The sequence below is a fragment of the Mobula hypostoma genome, chromosome 6 (genome assembly GCF_963921235.1).
Source record: "Mobula hypostoma chromosome 6, sMobHyp1.1, whole genome shotgun sequence".
Classification (NCBI taxonomy): domain Eukaryota; kingdom Metazoa; phylum Chordata; class Chondrichthyes; order Myliobatiformes; family Myliobatidae; genus Mobula; species Mobula hypostoma.
The window spans coordinates 8,112,052-8,127,752 of record NC_086102.1 but is presented as its reverse complement, the minus strand read 5'-3'; the positions used below and the strand labels follow the sequence as shown (position 1 = coordinate 8,127,752).

Here is a 15,701-nt window from a genome sequence, read left to right as displayed (position 1 = left end):
TTGTTAAGCAGCCTCATGTGTGGCACCTTGTCAAAGGACTTCTGAAAATCCAAATACACAACGTCAACCGATTCTCTTTGGTCAATCCTGCTTGTCATATCTTCAAAGAATTCCAAGAGATTTATCAGGCAAGATTTTCCCTTAAGGAAACCATACTGTCTTCTGCCTATTTTACCATGTGCCTCCAAGTACTCTGGGACCTCATCCTTACTAATTGACTCCTACATCTTCCCAACCACTGAAGTCAGACTAACTGGACTATAATTTTCTTTCTTCTGCGTCTCTCTCTTCTTGAAGAGTGGAATGACATTTGCAACTTTCCAGTCCTCCGGAACCATGCCAGAATTTATTGATTCTTGAAAGATTTGTTTCGCAAGGTTGAGGTGTGTAATACCAGAGGGCAATGCCATTGAAGGTGAGAGGGGTTAGGTTCAAGCAGGATGCGAGCGGTAAGTTTTTCACTCAGAGAGTCAGAGAGTCATAAATATTTGGAATGCTCTGCCTGTTATGCTGGTCGAGGTAAGTACATTGGAGGCTTTTAAGAGACGTTTGGATAGGCATATTGATATAAGGAAGATGGAGGGATATGGACATTGTGTAGGTAGGAGGGATTAGTGTTTGGGTATTTTTGATTTGCTTTTTAGCTGGTTCGGTACAACATTGTCCTGTTCCTGTGCTGTACTCTTTTAGGCATTCTATGTTCTATCATTATTAATGCCTCCTATTACTAATTACTGATGACTAATTCTGCTCCTGTATCTTATGGTCTAGTCACTGAGGTCATGGGACATTCCGAAAGACTCTTAAATAGGTAAGACAGAATGACATGGTCTTAATGCAGGAAAGTTGGATTCGTGTAAATGAGGAAAAGGTTCAAAGTTAAAATCATATTTATTATTACTGACTAATATATTGTGAAATTTGTTGCCCTGCGGCAGCACGACAGTGCAAAGACATAACATTACCATAAGTTGCAAAACCAATAAGTAAAGCAAGAAAAAGAAACGAATAGTGAGGTAGTGTTCATGGATTCATAGACCGTTCAGAAATCTGATGGCGGAGAAGAAACTGTTCCTGAACCATGAGACCATAAGACATAGGAGCAGATTTAGGCCATTCGGCCCATCAAGTCTGCTCTGCCATTCCATCATGGCTGATCCCAAATCCCATTCAACACCCATACACCTGCCCTCTCACCATATCCCTTGATGCTCCGACCAATCAGTAATCTATCAGCTTCCACTTTGAATATACCCATGGACTTGGCCTCCACCGCAGTCTGTGGCAGAGTATTGCACAGATTCACTACTCTCTGGCTAAAAAAATTCCTCCTTACCTCTGCTGTAAAGTGTCACCCTTCAATTTTGAAGCTGTGCCCTCCAGTTCTGGATACCCTCACCAGAGGAAACATCCTCTCCGCAGCCTCCTTTTTCAGTCCGTTCAACATTCAATAGGTTTCAATGAGATTCTCCACATTCTTCTAAATTCCAGTGAGTACAGGCCCAAAGCTGCCAGATACTCCTCATATGTTAACCCTTTCAATCCAATGACAACACATCTTTTCTGAGATATGGGGCCCAGAATTATTGACAATACTCCAAGTGCAGCCTGACTAGCATCTTATAAAGCTTCAGCATTATCTGCTGCCTTTTATATTCTATTCCCTCTGAAATAAATGGCAACATTGCATTTTCCTTCTTTACCACAGACTTAATCTGTGAATTAACCTTCTGGGAGTCTTGCACAAGGACTGCTAAGTCCCTTTGCAATTCTGAAGTTTAATTTTAGACCATAAGACAAAGGAGCAGAAGTCAGCCATTCGGCCCGTCGAGTCTGCTCCGCCATTTTATCATGAGCTGATCCATTCTCCCCTTTTCTCCCCATTTAGATCATCCTCTGCACTATTGTTCCTTTTACCAAAAATGTATTAGAATACATTTTCCAACACTATTCCATCTGCCACTTTTTTTGCCCATTCTTCCAATTTGTCTAAGTCTCGCTGCAATTACATTGGTTCCTCAGCACTACCTACCCCTCCACCTATCTTTGTATTGTCCGCAGATTTTGCCACAAAGCAATCAATTCCACAATCTAAATCACTGACAAACAATGTGAAAAGTCGTGGTCCCAATACTGCCCCCAGAGGAACACCACTAGTCACTGGCAGCCAACCAGAAAAGGCCCCTTGTACTCCCACTCACTGCCTCCTGTCTGTCAGCCATTCCTCTATCCATGCCAGTATCTTTCCTGTAATGCTGTAGCATTTTATCTTGTTAAGCAGTCTCATGTGAGGCACCTTTTCAAACGCCTTCTGAAAATCTAAGTAAATGACATCCATTGCCTCTCTTTTGTCCACCGTGCTTGTTACTTCCTCGAAGAAGTCTAATAGATTTGTCAGAAAAGATTTCCCTTGACAGAAATCATGCTGACATTGGCTTATTTTATCATTAGTCTCCAAGTACCTCAAAACTTTATCCTTAATAATGGACTCCAACGCTTTCCCAACCACTGAGGTTAGGTTAACTGGCCTATAATTTCCTTTCTTTTGCCTTCCTCCCTTTTTAAAGAGTGGAGTGACATTTGCAATTTTCCAGTCCTCCAGGGCATGCCTTGAAACTTGATCACTTTCAAGTGATTCTTGAAAGATCATGACTAATGCATCCATTATCTCTTCAGCAACCTCTCTCAGGACTGTGGAATATAGTCCATCTGGCCCAGGTGACTTATCCACCATCAGACCTTTGAGTTTGCCTAGCACTTTTTCCTTTATCATAGCAATGGCACTCACTCCTGTTCCCCAACACTCACGGACCTCTGGTATACAGTTAGTGTCTTCCACAGTAAAGACTGAAGCAAAGTACTTAATAAGTTCATCTGCCATTTCATTGTCCCCCAATACTACCTCAACAGCATCATTTTCCGTGGTCCAATATCAACTCTCACCTCTCTTTTACTCTTTATATAACTGAAAAAAGTTTTGATATCCTGCTTTACATTATTGGCTAGTTTGCCTTCATATTTCATCTTTTCCCTTCTTATAGCTTTTTATTTGCCTTTTGTTGGATTTTAAAAACTTCCCAATCATCCAACTTCCCACTCACTTTTGCTACCTTATATACCCTTTCCTTGGCTTTTATGTTGTCCTTAACTTCCCTTGTCAGCCATGGTTGCCTAGCCCTGCCATTTGAAATGTTCTTCTTCTGTGGGACATATCTATCCTGCACCTTGTGAACTGTTCCCAGAAACTTCATCCATCTCTGCTCTGCTGTCATCTCCACCAGTATCCCCCTCCCACCTGGGCAAGCTCCTCTCTCATGCCTCTGTAATTCCCTTTATTCCATTGAGATACTGATACATGTGAGTTATGCTTCTCCCTCTCAAATTGCAGTATGCGGAGGATGAGATGTGACCTGATAGAGGTGTTCAAGATGATGAGAGGCATCGATCGTGTGGATAGTCAGAGGCTTTTCCCCAGGGCTGAAATGGCTAACATGAGAGGGCACAGTTTTAAGGTGCTTGGAAGTAGGTACAGGGGAGAAGTCAGGGGTATGTTTTTTTACGCAGAGAGTGGTGAGTGAGTGGAATAGGCTGCCAGCAATGGTAGTGGAGGTGGAAACGATAGGGTCTTTTAAGAGACTCCTGGGTAGGCACATGAAGCTTAGAAAAATAGAGGGCTATGGGTAAGCCTGGGTTGTTCTAAGGTAAGGACATGTTCGGCACAGCTTTGTGGGCAGAAGGGCCTGTATTGTGCTGTAGGTTTTCAATGTTCTAGGTTCTATGAATTCAATCATATTATGATCACTGTCTCCTAAGCGTTCCTTTACATTAAGCTCCCTAATAAAATCTGGGTTGTTTCACAGCACTCAATTTAAGATAGCCTTTCCCCGAGTAGGCTTAAGCACAAGCTGCTCTAAAAAGCCATCTCGTAGGCATTCAACAAATTCCCTCTCCTGCGATCTGACACCAACCTGATTTTCCCAACCCCTTTGCATATTGAAGTCCCCCATTAGAATTGTGTCATTCCCCTTATTACATGCCATTTCCAGCTCCTTTTGCAATCTCAACCCCAAATCTTGGCTACTATTTGGAGGCCTATATATGATCCCCATCATGGTTTTTTAACCCCTGCATTTTCCTAACTCCACCCACAAAGATTCAATATTCTCTGACCCTCTGTCACCTCTTTCTGAAAATATAATTCCATCTGTTACCAACAGAGCCACACCACTGCCTATGCATTCCTGCCTGTCCTTTCAATACAAAGTATATCCTTTGATGTTAAGCTCCCAACTGTGGCCTCCTTACAGCCACGACTCTATGATTCACACAAGGTCATACTGACCAATCTCTCACTGCATCTGAGTTTGTCCACACTGAGTATGTGGCTTCAGGCTCGGGATGGTAGCAGTTAGAGGCGGGCATGTCCTGGATGGTGAGAGCCCTAAAGTGCTGGATGAGACGCCACCTGTTGAAGATGTTCTCGATGGTGGGAGGGTCGTGCCTGTGATGGATCGGGCTGAGTCTACAGGCCGCTGCAGCCTCCTGTGAGCCTGTTCTTTGGATCCTCCATACTAGACAGTGATGCAACCAATTAGGGTGTTCTCCACTGTACTGTATATAGAGCATAGAATAGAAGCTGGGTGGCAGTGTTAGCTGTGAGGAGGATGCTAAGGGGATGCAGGGTGACTTGGATAGGTTGGGTGAGTGGGCAAATTCATGGCAGATGCAATTTAATGTGGATAAATGTGAAGTTATCCACTTTGGGGGCAAAAATAGGAAAACAGATTATTATCTGAATGGTGGCCGATTAGGAAAAGGGGAGGTGCAATGGGACCTGGGTGTCATTATACACCAGTCATTGAAAGTGGGCATGCAGGTACAGCAGGCGGTGAAAAAGGCGAATGGTATGCTGGCATTCATAGCGAGAGGATTCGAGTACAGGAGCAGGGAGGTACTACTGCAGTTGTACAAGGCCTTGGTGAGACCACACCTGGAGTATTGTGTGCAGTTTTGGTCCCCTAATCTGAGGAAAGACATCCTTGCCATAGAGGGAGTACAAAGAAGGTTCACCAGATTGATTCCTGGGATGGCAGGACTTTCATATGAAGAAAGACTGGATGAACTGGGCTTGTACTCGTTGGAATTTAGAAGATTGAGGGGGGATCTGATTGAAACGTATAAAATCCTAAAGGGATTGGACAGGCTAGATGCAGGAAGATTGTTCCCGATGTTGGGGAAGGCCAGAACGAGGGGCCACAGTTTGAGGATAGAGGGGAAGCCTTTTAGGACCAAGATTAGGAAAAACTTCTTCACACAGAGAGTGGTGAATCTGTGGAATTCTCTGCCACAGGAAACAGTTGAGGCCAGTTCATTGGCTATATTTAAGAGGGAGTTAGATATGGCCCTTGTGGCTATGGGGATCAGGGGGTATGGAGGGAAGGCTGGGGCGGGGTTCTGAGTTGGATGATCAGCCATGATCATAATAAATGGCGGTGCAGGCTCGAAGGGCCGAATGGCCTACTCCTGCACCTATTTTCTATGTTTCTATGTTTCTACAGCACATTACAGGCCCTTCGGCCCACTATGTTGTGCCGACCCTCAAACCGTGCCTCCCATATAACCCCCCACCTTAAATTACTCCATATACCTGTCTAGTAGTCTCTTAAACTTCTCTAGTGTATCTGCCTCCACCACTGACTCAGGCAGTGCATTCCACGCACCAACCACTCTCTGAGTAAAAAACCTTCCTCTAATATCCCCCTTGAACTTCCCACCCCTTACCTTAAAGCCATGTCCTCTTGTATTGAGCAGTGGTGCCCTGGGGAAGAGGCGCTGGCTATCCACTCTATCTATTCCTCTTAATATCTTGTACACCTCTATCATGTCTCCTCTCATCCTCCTTCTCGCCCTAGCTCCCTTAATCTCTGATCATAATCCATACTCTTTAAACCAGGCAGCATCTTGGTAAATCTCCTCTGTACCCTTTCCAATGCTTCCACATCCTTCCTATAGTGAGGTGACCAGAACTGGACACAGTACTCCAAGTGTGGCCTAACCAGAGTTTTATAGAGCTGCATCATTACATCGCAACTCTTAAACTCTATCCCTTGACTTACGAAAGCTAACACCCCATAAGCTTTCTTAACTACCCTATGTACCTGTGAGGCAACTTTCAGGGATCTGTAGACATGTACCCTCAGATCCTTCCGCTCCTCCACACTACCAAGTATCCTGCCAGTTACTTTGTATATCTGTAGAAATTTGCTGGAAATCTTTTTGGTATAACAAAGTCAGGGTTGGCATGGAAATGATGGGCTGAACAGCCTGCTTCTGTGCTGTAAGATGGATGATTCTATCAATGAACGCCACTTTTCTGAATACAGATGCTAGAAACCTTGAGCAACACGCATAAAATGCTGGAGTAGCTCGGCAGAGCAAGAACAGTGTGGTCGTATTCATGTCTGTTCAGAAATCTGAAGTTGTTCCTAAAACACTGGGTGTGTGTCTTCAGGCTCCTGTACCTCATCCCTGACGGTAGCGATGATAAGGGGGTATGTCCTGGGTGATGGGGGTCCTTAATGTTGGAACAACTCTGTGAGTCAGGCAGCACCAACTTTTCTGAGGTGTGTTCTTTCTGAACAGGGTCCAGAAAGAAAGTCTGAAGGATACAACTCGATGTCCATCGTGTGAGCAAGCAGCATGTCACGGAAGTCCTGGAAAGGCAGAAGAAGCAGAAATCTTACCTTCTGGCCAGAGAAGGAGCAGAACTGATTGCCACTGTGATGTCAATATTTACGCCAATCAAAACGTTGATTCTGTTTTCCAAGATGATCAATTACTTTCTCAAAAAGGTGTGAGGAGGAGGTGTGTGAGTTTATAGCTCCTCAGTGCTACAGCCACTTCATTATCCCTCCCGAAGAATTCCCTGGGAAACCCTCCATGAGTGGAAAGTGATTGATCCTCTGACCACGGGAGACACAAAGGTGGAAAAGGGATGAAATTTTGTCAAACTGTTCTCGAGCCATGGGAAGAGTGAAACAATGCTTCATCTTATCTTGGTCTCAACTCCATCTTTCCGCTTATTCCACATAGATCTTCTCCCCTCTTCTCCTCAAGTCCATCGCCCTTACTATAGGCTCCTGACAGCAGCTCACCAGAGTCCTGTGTCCTCTGTCTTCTGTCCTGGGCCAGTCTTTCAAGTCCAGGTGATACTCAACTGTATGTCCACCAGGTGAAGATCTTTTTCCTCTCCCAGGGATGAGATCTTCGGAGCTTCTGTTGGCGTTTGTGTAGCTCTGGGCTTTTACAGGATAAGGTTGCTAGTCCCATGCTGCACCCTCCTCTGTTCACAGCCTGGCAAGATCATCCATGGCATACCTTCTCCCCTGTAGATCAATAATCTCTGTCTTGCGAATACTCTGACTTTACCTCCACAGATCTCTGAGGTGGAGGGTTTCAAAGATTCATTGCCCTCTGAGAGAAGAAATTTTCTCCTGATCTCTGCCTTAACTGATTGATCCTTAACCTGAGCCCCCTGGTTATAGGTTCCCCCAAGGTAGCTACCGTCTCAGCACCTACTCCGTCGAAGCTTTTAGGTCTTACCTTCTATAGATCAGCTGGTGTTCTGATGCAGCGCAGAGCGTAGGGCCGACCTGATCAACCTTTCCTTGCAAAGACAGCTGCTTCATCCCAAAAATAAACTTGGTGAACATTCTCTGCCCTCCTGCTGAGGAAGTATGGGGGACCACAGCGATGTGGAGCACTACAAGTCTCACCAGTGCCATGCACAGCTGCAATCTACACCCAGATCACTCAACCTATCCGTATAAGACACACTCTTTAAACCAGGCAGCATCCTAGTAAATCTCCTCTGCACTCTCTCTAAAGCTTCCACATCCTTCCTATGAAAGGTGAACAGAACTGAGCACGATACATGTGTGGTCTAACCAAAGTTTTGTACAGCTGCAATATCACCTTGTAGCTCTCGAACTCAAACCCCTGACAAATGAACCACATGCTGTGCACTCACCTTTGGGGACTCTGTGGTTCGATGTTTAGTGTTCTGTAAGTTATATGATTGCTTTTTGTTGTTTGCGTGATTTGTTCTCTTTTTCACACATTTCATGGTCTTGTCATGTCGGGGTTTTCTTTAAACGGGTTCTACGTTGTTTCTTTGTTTTGTGGCTGTCTACAAGAAGACGAATCTCGAGTTTGTATGCAGTATACAGACTTTTGATAATAAATGTACTTTGAACTTTGAACTTTTGAGGTTGTGTTCATGGGTTCACGAACCAGTCAGAAATCCAATGGTGGTGGGGAAGAACACGTTCTTAAAATGTTGAGTGTGTGTTTCCAGGCTCCTGGACCTCCTCCCCGATTATAAAGAGGTAAAGTAGATCAGCCAGCTAGTTGAGAGGAGTCACAAAAACAACCACACGCTCAACATCAGCACGATCAAGGAATTGATTGTGGACTTCAGTGAGGTAAAGTTGGGAGAGTATGGACCAGTCCCCATTGAGGGGTCACCGGAGAAACGGGTGAGCAGCTTCAGTTTCCTGGGTATCAACGTCTCAGAGGATCTAACCTGGGCCCACTCATTAATGTAATCACAAACAAGGCACACCAGTGCTCCTGGCCCAATATCACGATGGCTCAAACTAGGTCCAATACGTGCTTGAAGTCTGGACCCTGGAGTAATTGGGTTTTGTCTCTCACCAACTCTCCACCCATCATACACTGAAATCTCCGGATGAACTACCGAAGAGATGCACATATGAATATTGCAGAAGAGACTAGAACTAGAGGTGATGGGTTAAGGGAGAAAGGTGAAATGTTTAAGGGGAATCTGAGGAGGAACTTCTTCACTCAGAGGGTGGTGCAAGTGTGGAACGAGCTGCCAGTAGAAGTGGTAGATGTGGGCTTGATTTCAACACTTCAGGGAGGTTCAGCCATGATCATACTGAATGGCAGTGCAGGCTCGAAGGGCTGAATGGCCTCATGAATAGGAGAGGTATGGAGGGTTATGGTCCAGGTGCAGGATGATGGAACTAAGGAGATAATAGTGTGGCATGAACTAGATGGGCCAAAGGGCCTGTTTCTGTGCCACACTGTTCTATAAATCTAAGTGTCCGGTGTCACTGAGGTAACACGATATTGGATCACAGATGCAGCCCAGAAACAGGCCTTAAGCAAGTAATAACATTGATAAGCTTGAAAGAGTGTGGAGAATTTTTACAAGGATGTTGCTGGGACTTGAGACCTTAGGGAAATTATTAGTTTTCTATTTGCACAATTTCTCTTGGTCTTTATTTATTTATGTATAGATTTTCATAAACTCCATTCTATTTGTTTATTTTCCTGTAAATGCCTGAAGAAAATTAATCTCAACTTGGTATATGGTAACATATAGTTAGTGGCCACCTTATTAGGTACAGGAGTGGCCTGAGAGGGAGGAAAGACCCAAGGTTTAATCATTCTCAGCCCCAGGCCAGTCTGGAAAGGTCGACAGTTTCTGAAATACTCAAACCACCCTGTATGCCACCTACAACCATTCCATTGTCAAAGTCACTTGGATCACATTTAGACCATAAGACCAGAAAATACAGGAGCAGAATTGAGCTATTTGGCCCATCGAGTCTGCGCCCACATTTCACCTGAACTACAACCGAACCTCTTCACCATGTTTGCGTGTTTTCATGCATTGAGTTACTGCCGCGTGATTGGCTGTGGAGATATTTGCATTAGCACACGTTAGTACTTTGGTGATAAATTTACTTTGACTTTGAAACCTGCAATACCAGTTACGGACACGAGGTGGCAGATTCCTCAGCACTCTGGTACGGGGGTTGTGATAAATTACGAGCGAAACTCAACTTTCCGTCTCTCGCTCACTCTTCAGTTGTCAGAAACACGCTGGAAACGAACTTCAGCGAGACTTCAATACCAATATATCAGGTTACAGTTGTATTCAACCTCGTGCTCAGTTTTCATCACCCCGTTATAGGAAAGACGCTATTGAGCTGGAAAAAGTGCCAAGATAATTTACGAGAATGTTACCAGGACACGAACGGCTAAGGTACTGGGAGAGGCTGGGCCGACTGGGACATTATTCATCCGACCGTAGGAAACTGAGAGGCGACTTTATAAAGGTGTATAACATCATAAGAGAGGCATAAATAAAGTGAACGCATCTAGACTTTGTTGCCCAGTTAAAGAAAGTCATGAACTGACAGCATAGGTTTAAGGTGAGAAATAGGAGATTTAAAAACACCTTCACACAGAGGGTAGTGTGTGTAGAGAACGAGTCGTCGAAGGAACTGGTTGAGACAGGAACCATATAACCACATAACAATTACAGCACGGAAACAGGCCATCTCGGCCCTTCTAGTCCGTGCCGAACTCTCATCTAGTCCCACCGACCTGCACTCAGCCCATAACCCTCCATTCCTTTCCTGTCCATATAGCTATCCAATTTAACTTTAAATGACAACATCGAACCTGCCTCAACCACTTCTGCTGGAAGCTCGTTCCACACAGCTACCACTCTCTGAGTAAAGAAGTTTCCCCCTCATGTTACCCCTAAACTTTTGTCCCTTAACTCTCAACTCATGTCCTCTTGTTTGAATCTCCCCCACTCTCAATGGGGAAAAAAAGCCTATCCACGTCAACTCTATCTATCCCCCTCATAATTTAAAATACCTCTATCAAGTTCCCCCTCAACCTTCTATGCTCCAAAGAATAAAGACCTAACTTGTTCAACCTTTCTCTGTAACTTAGGAGATGAAACCCAGGTAACATTTTAGTAAATCTCCTCTGTACTCTCTCAATTTTATTGACATCTTTCCTATAATTCAGTGACCAGAACTGTACACAATACGCCAAATTTGGCCTCACCAATGCCTTATACAATTTCAACATTACATCCTAACTCCTATACTCAACGCTCTGATTAATAAAGGCCAGCATACCAAAAGCTTTCTTCACCACCCTATCTACATGAAATTCCACCTTCAGGGAACTATTCACCATTATTCCTAGATCCCTCTGTTCTACTGCATTCTTCAATACAATACAATATCTAAAAGATTGGAAAGGGTTATTTGATTATGGGTCAAACACGGGAAAATGGGACATGCTTAACTGGATCTTGGTCGGGGGAGGGGGTGGGGGGGAACTGAAAGGCCTACTTCTCTGATGTGTAGAAGTCTCAGGCACATGTAAAAGAATTATAAGGCAAAGATGCTTTCAAAAGTAATGAAATGAAAAGTTTCTAAATATCAAAAAAATGATAAAGAACAGTATATCACATCAATATTTGGTGTGATCACCCTTTGCCTTTACAAATGCATGAACTCTCTTAGGTACACTGTCCTGCAGTTTTGTAAAAGGTTAGCTGGTAGGTTGTTCCAAGCATCTTGGAGAAGTTGCCACGATTCTGCAGACTTTAGCTGATCATTTGCTTCTGCTCTGCAGGTGATCCCAGTCAGCCTTGATGACATTGAGATCATGGCTCTGCGGAGGGCACACTATTTGTCACAGAACTCCATGCTCTTCTTTTCACTGAAGATAGTTCTTTATGACCTTGACCGTGTGTTTGGGGACATTGGGGAATGAAGTTGGGACCGATCAGACCATCAATACCCTGATGGATGAGAATCTGCTTGAACTTCTCAGCACTGGGGATTCCATTAACTCTGACCAGGTCACCAAATCCATTTGCAGAAATGCAGCCCCAAAGCTGCCACACCTCACTATTGGCAGCAGTAGGTCTCGTTCACGTGGCGCTGCCCAGCTCTTCCACGGACAATCAGCCTCCTGTTGGAGCCAAAATTTTCAAATTGTGACGTGCCAGCCCAGAGAACTTGCCGCCACTGTTCAGCAACCAGTCCTTGCGTTTTGTGTATCAGTGATTCTCTCGGCATTGTTTTCGTTTTGGAGGAATGGCTTTTTGGCAGCAATTGGCATGAAGACCAGTTCTGACAGGACTTCTCTGGACTGCAGAGGGATGCCCTTGGGTTCCGGTGGTTTCTGTGAGCTCAGAGCTCTGTAAAATTTCTCCCTGTAACATTTAATGTTTTGGAAAATGAATGCTTGGAATTCGAAAATGTGCTCTTTTCTCCTACCACACTAATGCAGAAGACAAAAAATAAACATTTATAACATAAATAATATTTAAAAAATCTAGGGTGCCTAAGACTTTTGCACAGCACTGTATTTATTTGTTTGTTTAGAAATACAGTGCAGAACAGGCTCTTTCAGCCCAACCAGCCGCACAGCCAAGCAACCCATCGACTTTAAACCCTGACCTAACAACAGGGCAATTTACAATGACCAATTAACCCACTTACCCATACGTTTGGAATATGGGAGGAAACCAGAGCACCTGGAGGTACGTACAGGCAGCACCGGAAATGAACCCCATAGTCTGGAACTCTCCGAACTGCTAACCGCTATGATACCATGAGGAAAATCAAATACTATTCTGAGAAAAGGCTAGAAAAGAAAAAAATAAATTCAAAGAATTACCTAATCCTATATTCAGATTGTCGAACATTCAAAAATACACAATGGAAGAACGTGTTTAAATAAATTTTTAGCCGGTAGCAAAAAAAATGTAAATTGCCAATCATCACAAAAATGCTTGAGGATTCCTGCAAGTCAGCAACATTTATGGAGGGAAATGTACAGTTATTACTCCCATAGATGCTGCCTGCGGAGATCTCCAACATTTACTGTAAATTGCTCCAGATTTCCAGCATCTGCAGAATCTTGTGTCTCTAACCCGCCACGAGAGGGCACCAGTGATCAAGGTGTGGTCGTTTCGAAGCTCCTTGCGGGTTAGGAGATCGGCTGGCTGTTCAACCATGCAAGGCGTCACTGGATGCTTGAACCTGCTCTTTTCCAGCGCCCAAACAAGCGATTTTTTTCACCCAGATCTTTTCACCGCCCCTCTCCCTCCCCGATAACTGGAACTCGCTGAAAGAGGTGCTTGTGTCAGACTCGATCACTATGATTAAGCGATATTTAGTAAAGTTCTTTGTCCACGGGGAATGGATTGTCTGGGAAATGAACTCAAGGGCTCCAGTGAGAGACAATCGAAAAGATGAATCAAAATTCATAAAACATAGAACACTACAGGCCCTTCGGCCCACGATATTAAATCTACCCTAAGATCAACCTAACTCCTCTCTTCTGTCCGCCAGAGAAAGCAGGATCTCCCAGTGGCCACACATTTTAATTCCACATCCCATTCCCATTCTGACATGTCTGTCCACGGCCTCCTCTACTGTAAAGATGAAGCCACACTCAGGTTGGAGGACCAACACCTTATATTCCGTCTGGGTAGCCTCCAACCTGATGGCATGAACATCGACTTCTCTAACTTCTGCTAATGCCCCACCTCCCCCTCGTACCCCATCTGTTATTTATTTTCATACACCCATTATTTCTCTCACTCTCCTCTTTCTCCCTCTGTCCCTCTGACTATATCCCTTGTCCATCCTCTGGGTCCCCACCCCCTCTTCTTTCTCCCGGACCTCCTGTCTCATGATCTTCTCGTATCCCCTTTGCCAATCACCTGTCCAGCTCTTGGCTCCATCCCTCCCCCTCCTGTCTTCTCCTATCATTCCGGATCTCCCCCTCCCCCTCCAACTTTCAAATCTCTTACTCACTCTTCCTTCAGTTAGTCCTGACGAAGGGTCTCGGCCTGAAACGTCGACTGTACCTCTTCCTAGAGATGCTGCCTGGCCTGCTGCGTTCACCAGCAACTTTGATGTGTGTTGGTCTTCTCTCCTACTTATCATCCATGTGCCTATTTAAGAGTCTCTTTTATGCCCCTAATGTATCTATCTGCCTCTGACACCATTGACCATGGGTTCCACGCACCCATCACTGTGAAAAAAAAATCTACTTCTGACATTCGCTTACTGTACTTTCCGGCAATCACCTTAAAATTACGCCCCTGCTGTTGGCCACTTCCACCCTGGGAGAAAGTCTCCGGCTGTCCAGTGAACCTACGCCTCTCATAAGGCGGCACAACAGTGGCTATACTTCATTTGGAGTTTGAGTAGATTTGGTATGTCGCTAAAGATAATCTCAAATTTCTACAGCTGTACCGTGGAAAGAATCACCCAAATCTCCCCTCCCGATAACTCCGTCAGGGAGAAAGCCTGAAGACACATACGCAGTAATTCAGAAACAGCTTCTTCCCCTCTGTCATCAGATTTCGGAATGGGCATTGAACACTACCTCACTACTTGTTTATTTAGATTTTGCACTATTTATTTAATAACATATATGTGTGTGTGTTGTGATTCACAGCTTTATTCTCTATTATATACGGTATTGTACTACCAACATGACAACAAATCTCACGACGAAGAGAAAAATCCTAGCTCGCTCATCCTTTCCTGATAAGAATCATGTCCTCTGACCTTCGCAGATCTCCACTTTCACATTCTTTCTATTCAGAGGCGACCAGACTAAACAAACATTAAACATCGGAGGCAAGTTTAAGAAAATATCCTTTATTTAAAATCTATTCTCCGCTATATAGTTTCATTTTATTCACTGTAAATGTAAAAAAAATGTTCCAGTAAATGCAATTGCTACACACTCCCAGCAGAGGAAGAGTAATAATACTTTTTAAGTGAGCGTTTAGCAAACCTCAGTACTTTCTGGCAGCAGGTCGTATAACAGAATGTCCCAGTAAAAAAATTCATCCAGTTCCCCCCCCCAAAGTTTTTTTTGTTGACGGAGAGCTGTAAACCGCTGGGGCTTTCTATATTGGCAACGTTCCCTTTGGCTTTCGCTGACGCAAAGCAGGACGGCAGAGACTGCCCGAAGCGCAGCGTCAGTCCGGAACCCCAAACCGGGAATAACTACAGGCGAGACATTCCCGCCGGGTGGCGCTCGGCAGCAGAGACGCAGAACCTCGCATCTTCCAAACGCCGCATATTTAGCAGAGAGGGAAGATTGAGGATTTCTAAATGATGCTGCAGTACAGCAGAAATTATCCAGTCCCGAACCGGACACAGAAACACATGGTACTCAAATGACCAATAGAAGTCTGACAGTACAGAGTGGGGAAAACAGGTTAATTGTATCTCAATAATCCCTGATGCGGCGCCACGTTCCGAGACAATGTAAACCGATTAAAGCAGCTAAAATCTAACATACTCCGAAATAACCCCCCGAATTCCCATCTCCTGCCTACACTGCAGGACGCTGCATTCAATGAACGCCAGAATATACTAAATTCAGTGCAAAAGATTTTTTTTGTTTGGGCTGTAATACTTGAGTATCCGACAACTAAGCCTGTAACAAAAAAACAATTATTAAAAAAGGCATTATAAATTCAGATCAAAATTCTGAAGAATACAAAGGATTAAAACAGAAGACGTTGCTGGAAATACTCCAGGCAGACAGCACCTGTGGAAGAATTTTTTCAGAACAAGACGCAGACCTGAATCAGTAACCCCCCACCCTCCCAAAGTTTTTCTTTCTCACAATCCTGGTATTGCTGGTATTTTGATCAGGATTATCAGTATTGTGCTTGTAATCTATACAAGAGTTTCTCTGTGTGCATTCCAACACGTGCCCACAGTCAGTAAAGAAAACAAGTTACTTTGTTACTTCCAAAAATAATAAAGGATATTAAAATCAGAAAATGCACATGCATTAAGAAAGTCTTCAAACAGGGT

General features: G+C 44.2%; 1 protein-coding gene across 1 annotated transcript in view; it reads left to right on the top strand.

Annotated features, from left to right (window-relative positions):
- The window catches only part of cxadr (CXADR Ig-like cell adhesion molecule), a 138,534-nt gene extending 130,287 nt beyond the window's left edge, over positions 1-8,247 (top strand). Inside the window, exon 8 of the mRNA XM_063050255.1 lies at positions 6,643-8,247. Within this exon, the coding sequence (XP_062906325.1) occupies positions 6,643-6,690 (48 nt within the window). The 3' untranslated portion in view covers positions 6,691-8,247. The remainder of the gene's footprint in view (positions 1-6,642) is intronic.
- Positions 8,248-15,701: the final 7,454 nt, after the last annotated feature.